A 6028-nucleotide genomic window follows, 5' to 3' on the forward strand; every position below is an offset into this window, starting at 1 on the left:
AAAATGTAACATTTCTTATAACGAACTACCTTACCTATTTTTTTAATAGAATTAAATTAGTTACATAAGCTTAGAATTGACAGAATATATTTAATAAAAAATGGAATTTCCTGAGACCTGAACCAACATGTGCTTCCTCAGTTGCTTTGGTCAAAAAAAAAAAAAAAACCAAGATGTGCTTGCAGCTCAAGCATTCGACACAGGTATTTCATGAGTTTCTCCGCCAATCCATGGAACCCCAACCTGTTCTTCTTCTTCTTCCCATATAGCTGTTGACGTTGAAGTGCCCGCCGACCATCTTCGTCTCCGGTACGAATTGGTTCATTGTTTGTTATTCTTTAATTTTCCTTTTTTATTTTTCCGTTTTCGTTGCTCATCACAAACTGTGGGTCGGAAATTGTGGGAGTTTTGGGGTTTCGAATCACCTAATCATTTAGGGTAAAACACAATCTCCTGCTGACATGGTTGCAGTTTGGGGAGGAAGAGAGAGAGAGAGAGGGGGTTAAGAGTGTGAGTCTCCCAAAATCAGGGGCCGTTAGAAAAATAGCTTTCCTGTAAACGAGATGTTGTTTGATATTTTTAATGACATTTAAAATTTTTGATTTCACTGACTTGTCAAAAATTTAAAAGCAAGCATCTCTACTTTGAGAAGAAATTTGTGAAGACTTTAGAAATGGGAGTTTCTTCTAATATGTTATCTTTCTGTTGTACTTTGAATTCGAATTGAATAGTGGAGGTTGTATTGGTTTTTTTCCCCCTCTGTTTTCATGTGTTTATTTTAGATTATGTAATTTTCTGGGCTCACCATCCATCCATTGTTTGATTTGAAGCAAAGGACAAACTTATATATTCAAAATTCAAATTTGGAGTTAATTTAAGTTTAGGCAACGATATATAATTTAGTCAAGTTATGAACCAGTTTTAGTTTTTGATATTATCCTGATAATTTAGTCTAGCAATAATCATAGGTCATATAAATATTAGAGCATTGATTAATGAGAGCTTGTCAAGATGTGCACGTTATAGCAATCTAATATATTAATCAGATTTGAGGATCTGACTTCTGATCCTCTTGATTGTTTTGTTCTTTTCTTCCTGTTCTAATTGTTTTTTCCCCTCTCATGTTATTATAGCTTTACTGCTTTATTGTCTTCTGAATCTGTCAATGCCAAGGGAGAGTGTTTAATCGTCATTTTGCTCGTCAGAAGAAATTACTATAAACTCGCTGAAGAAAATTAAAAAAATTAATTTAAAATATATTAATATTCTCTTAATTTATAAAATTAAGGAATTAAAATAAAAATTTGTTTTAAAATTAAAATATTAGAAACACACCTCTATTAAAAAAGTATATATAAATGATTTGTTGTGCAAGAACTTATAGAGTTTAGGGAAAATTAATTTTTTTGGTCACTATAGTTTTGAGTTGGTTTTAACTTCATCTTATATTTTAGCTTGGTGCCACTTAGTTCATATAGTTTTAATTTTGTTGTAACTGGAGTACTGAATTTTGACGCATTGCAACTCAGTCTCCATATTTTTAACTATAAGGGCTAATTTGCATTGAATCAAAGTTTAAGGATTGAATTATACTTAAGTCAAAATTAAAGAAACTGAGTTATAACTAAGTCATAATTATATGCACCAAAAAATTAATTTTCCCAAACATATATAAATGACTAGGAGTGCAAGATTTTATAGATTTTGATACTCACATTGATTGCTTCTTTTTGGCAGTGGTTAAAACAACTTTTGGGAAATCCATCCAATCCTCACAAGAGCAGCCTACAATATCATTCTGCGTCTCTTGTTCTTTCGTCCATTTTATTTTTAATTGGTCACGAATTGAGGGACGAAATTTTTGGGAGCTTGAGGATTTTAAATTAGATAATTAAGGGTAAAACACAAGTTCTTGTTGGCATAATTTCCGATTTGGAGAGGAAGAGAAGAGAGAGGGTGGTGGGTTTTTTTGGACTGAGAGAGGGTGATGTTTGAAGGTTAAGAGTGCTAGAATCACAAAATAAGTTAGAAAAATTGTTGTCCTGTAAACAAGGTGATATTTGATATTCTTATGATATTTGAATTCTTCAAATTCACTGGCTTGGAAGCAAATATAAAAGTTAATCGCTCTAGTCTAAGAAGAACATTTTGAAAACTTTCTTGCTCTGTGAATTTTTCTGTTGTATATATGGGTTGCCATATATATACGATTTTGTTTTGAGGGGATTTGAGTTAATGTTATATTATTATAAACCTAATTTGCAATCTTGAAGGGGACTTTTGCATGTGTTTGAAGTGGGACTTGATACCAATTGTTTATCCAAGGCTTCTTTATGTAATCTGTGTTATACGTTGAATTTGAGTCGGTGGACTTGCATTTCTATCATCTTTAGTGGATGGACTTTTTCTTTCCAGTATGTTAGTTTATTACTTCTCTTTTTGTTCTGGAGCGGATTAGCTATTTCCATGTCTACAATTCAGATTGAGAAGTATTTTTCAGGGTTCTTCGGTCCTCCATTGTTTTAAGAAAGGGAAAACTTTTATGTTTAATATCCAAATTTCAGGTTATTTTAAGGTTCACGCAGTGAGATATAAGATGGTAAGTTATGAACTGGTTTTAGGCTTGATATTATCCTGACAATGGGATTTTTAAATAATTTAGTCTTGCAACTATGAGTCATATATATAAATTATAGAGTACTAGTTAGTGAGACTTGTCAAGATTTACAGATTAAGCAATCCTATATTTTAATTTGATTTAAAGGTCAGAGTTCTGGTGCTCCTCTTTTTGTTCATTCCTTCCTTTTTTGATTCTTTATTATTATTGTCCTGTGAATATGACAGAGCCAACGTAGAGTGCTAAACAATGATTTTGCTCCTCATAAGAAGTTACTATGAAATAGCTTACAAAATAAATAAAAAATCAACTTAGAGTCAGCTAAATGCTAATCATATCTTTATTGCTCGTTTTGGGGCCTATTTCACTTTGTTACTGAAGCATACTCTTGTTCTTTCTTTCTGTTTTGTGAATAGTAGATTGGAAGAACTGATTTTGTTTCCTTCTGTGGGCTTGTCATCTATTGTGATTTTAGAATAAACGCGGGTTAATTTTATGTCATTTCTCATTCTCGCATTTTATCATACTGTGATTTTAGTTGCCTCAAGGTTGATTCTTTTGACAATCATTCTGATGTTGCCAAGAATACTCACGTAACTTCTCCATGAGTTTTAACCATCTGAATTTGGTTAAATTCACATTTTTACCTATGTCAATTATATTACCAAAAACTTTACTAAGCAACAAAGGTCAATAACTTCTTATATTAAGGATTTGATATTTAATTTAAAAAGAATAATGCTTACAAGCAAACAGTTCCATTTATCGTCATATATATAAGATCTATTTCCTATGTTGATTAATTTTTTTCTGAAATTAACCTTATTGATATTTCCTTAGCAATAATCAAGTAGGAGAAGAAGGGAGGGAATTAAGGAAGATACTTACTAAGTTTTAGGGAAAAAAATATCATATTAACTAATTTAACTAAAATTCTTAATGTGCTCAAATTAGTTAATTAGGTCTTATATTAACTAATTTAAGTAACTTTCTTAATCTATTCAAATTAGTTAATTAGGTCTTATATTAAGAAAGATGAGTATTTTGATAGTTTACTTTACACCATATTCTTGAATCAATTGGCTGCATGGCAGCAAGAAAATGCATGTCAGAATATAGATGATTTGACGGGAGAGAAACAAGATTAGTATAGAGAATTTTTGCCTAATGTTGATTGCTTCTTTTTGGACAGTGGTTACAACAACTTTTGGGAAATCGATCTTCACAACAATCTTCACGGCTAGGTCAAGCAAGCCACTGTGATGGGTATATTTAGATCCTCCTTCTCCTTCTTAACAGGGACAGTCTTTGGGGTATACTTGGCTCAGAACTACCAAGTTCCCAACATCAAGAAGCTTACTGAGACTGCCAAGTTTATGGCCGAAGAGATTGAGGAAAAATATCGCAAGCCCAGGAAGCAGGATGGAGATGACAACAACTCTGTTTAGGGCCTGTAGGAGACAATATTGAAACTAGATTATTGTTTTTGAATAACTGAATACATTTTTTTTTCCAATTTAGATTTGTCAGTTTGACATGAGTTCCCCAATCTTACCATAAGTTCTATGTAATATATTGATAATTTTTTGCCCTGGGTTATTTAGGATTAAATATTAAAAGGGTATTGGGAAATAGGAATGGTGAATAATATATATATATATATGTATAATTGTTTCTTTTCCTCTCTAGGGAAATATTTGCATCTTCCCATGCCTTGCCTGCTCTATCATGTTCTTTCAGTTGGAAGTTAATGAAATCTAATGTGGCCAAGCTACATCTTATTGTCCTATACCAGAAATTAATTTCACGGTTATCAGATTTTACATACTCATCTATAATATATTTGTTAACCTCATCCAATCTTCAACAACCCCTATGTGTAAAAACTTTCTAGAGTTTCTTCCTTCAAAATGTTATTTTTGTTAATTAATATTAAATTGTTGCCCATGGTAGAAATTAGAAAAGAAGATATAGTCTACTTTTCTGTCTATCCAAGAGTAAGTGTTAGAATTCTTTTTCACTTTTGTCTTGTACCTCAATTTTCTTTGTACTCTTAAATATGATTGACTCGCTAATTACACAAGATTATTGCAAAGTCCTCTAATCTACATTAAATTATGAGCATGGAAATCGTAGCTCCTAATCTAAATAAATCTTGACATGCATTTATTTGTCTTGGGTTAAGCCTACTTAAGGAAGTGAGAGGAGAAATATCATATCTTGAATTTGATGAAGTAGTTAGTTTACCCACGCAAAACAGAATGAAAATGTGGGAATATTGTATATCTATTGTGAATATTCTTTATTAGGAATTATTTGCAAATTTACCTTGGAAGTATACGATCAGAAACTATGGGTGTTTGGAAATTTTTGAAGTCTCAATGTTGTTTTGGAAGCTTAAAAAAATGTAGCAATATTGCTCTAGCTGTTACCTCAATTAATTTTGGCCGTTAAGTTTGACTAACTTGCTTATGTGGTAGCCACATGGCATGCCACATCATCATCTATCTTTTCCTCTCTTCCACATCAACTTCTTCCTCATCATCCTCCCCGCTCCCTCTTAAATTCAGGATATTCCCCCCTCTTTTTTTGTCCCTCGGTCTCCCTCTCCCTCCAGTCCTTCCAAGTTCCAAAATCCAAGTTGATGGGTTAATATACATATCTTATTCTATTGCCGCACTTTGCGGATTCATTGTATATCTTCTTCTCTATTACTTTCTTAGGATTCTTTCAACAAGGTGGCCAGGAAAGAAGTATTGATTCTCCATAGCTTTTTGATGGGTTAATCTACAACTACAAATACTCAAATCCTCTCGAAGCCATAATATAGCACGTACTATATTTATAATTGATATGGCCGTGTTCGCATATTCATAGAAAATAGAGAGGAAGTTCATGAGTTTGTGAGCTTTTACTTTGTTTTACCTTTTCACTTTTTTTTTAATTAGTTGTGTATGTTTCACGTCTGGGTATTGACAATTTGGTATGTTTTAGATGCGAAGTTTGAAAGCTTAGCCTAACTAACGTTGTCTCTTTTCAGTGAAGTGACCACCAAAAATCAACAAGTAGCAAATCAGAATGGGCCGACGGGGCAAGTTGCAACAGTGTTGAAAGTAAAAAAGCAACTAGAAAAAGAAATCTCAAAGTAGCAAAGTAACTAAAAAGACAACCAAAATAGTGGCTAGGAATTAAGAAGACGGTAGATGCTTGCTTGGAGTCCGATGGTGATGAGCTGTAACAGAGTTGAATGATGGCCAGGTGAGTGTTGAGAAGGGGAGAGGGAGTTGAGGGGTGAAGGGATCTCAATATGAAACCTCTCAGCTCTCTACCTTCCATCGAACTCCTCTAAGACCATAACCTTAATCGTTTTCCAAATTTCTTACTGCCTCATGGACAACTTAGACCTAGATT

At 32.9% G+C, this 6028-nt stretch overlaps 1 protein-coding gene across 1 annotated transcript; it reads left to right on the plus strand.

The window, feature by feature from the left end:
• Window positions 1-254: 254 nt before the first annotated feature.
• On the plus strand, window positions 255-4293 carry LOC114755704 (short transmembrane mitochondrial protein 1-like). The gene is made up of 2 exons (XM_028944574.1): window positions 255-309; window positions 3810-4293. Exon 2 carries the CDS (start codon window positions 3880-3882, stop codon window positions 4063-4065), a length of 186 nt encoding a protein of 61 aa, XP_028800407.1. The 5' UTR covers window positions 255-309; window positions 3810-3879; the 3' UTR covers window positions 4066-4293.
• The last annotated feature ends 1735 nt before the right edge of the window (window positions 4294-6028 follow it).

This window comes from Neltuma alba, unplaced genomic scaffold, assembly GCF_004799145.2.
Source record: "Neltuma alba isolate B1F8T4 unplaced genomic scaffold, ASM479914v2 tig00010324_pilon, whole genome shotgun sequence".
In the NCBI taxonomy this organism is placed as follows: Eukaryota; Viridiplantae; Streptophyta; class Magnoliopsida; order Fabales; family Fabaceae; genus Neltuma; species Neltuma alba.

What these genes read in the sequence shown, in the direction of transcription:
- LOC114755704 (XM_028944574.1), top strand. Translation starts at nt 3,880, where the DNA reads ATGGGTATATTTAGATCCTCCTTCTCCTTCTTAACAGGGACAGTCTTT.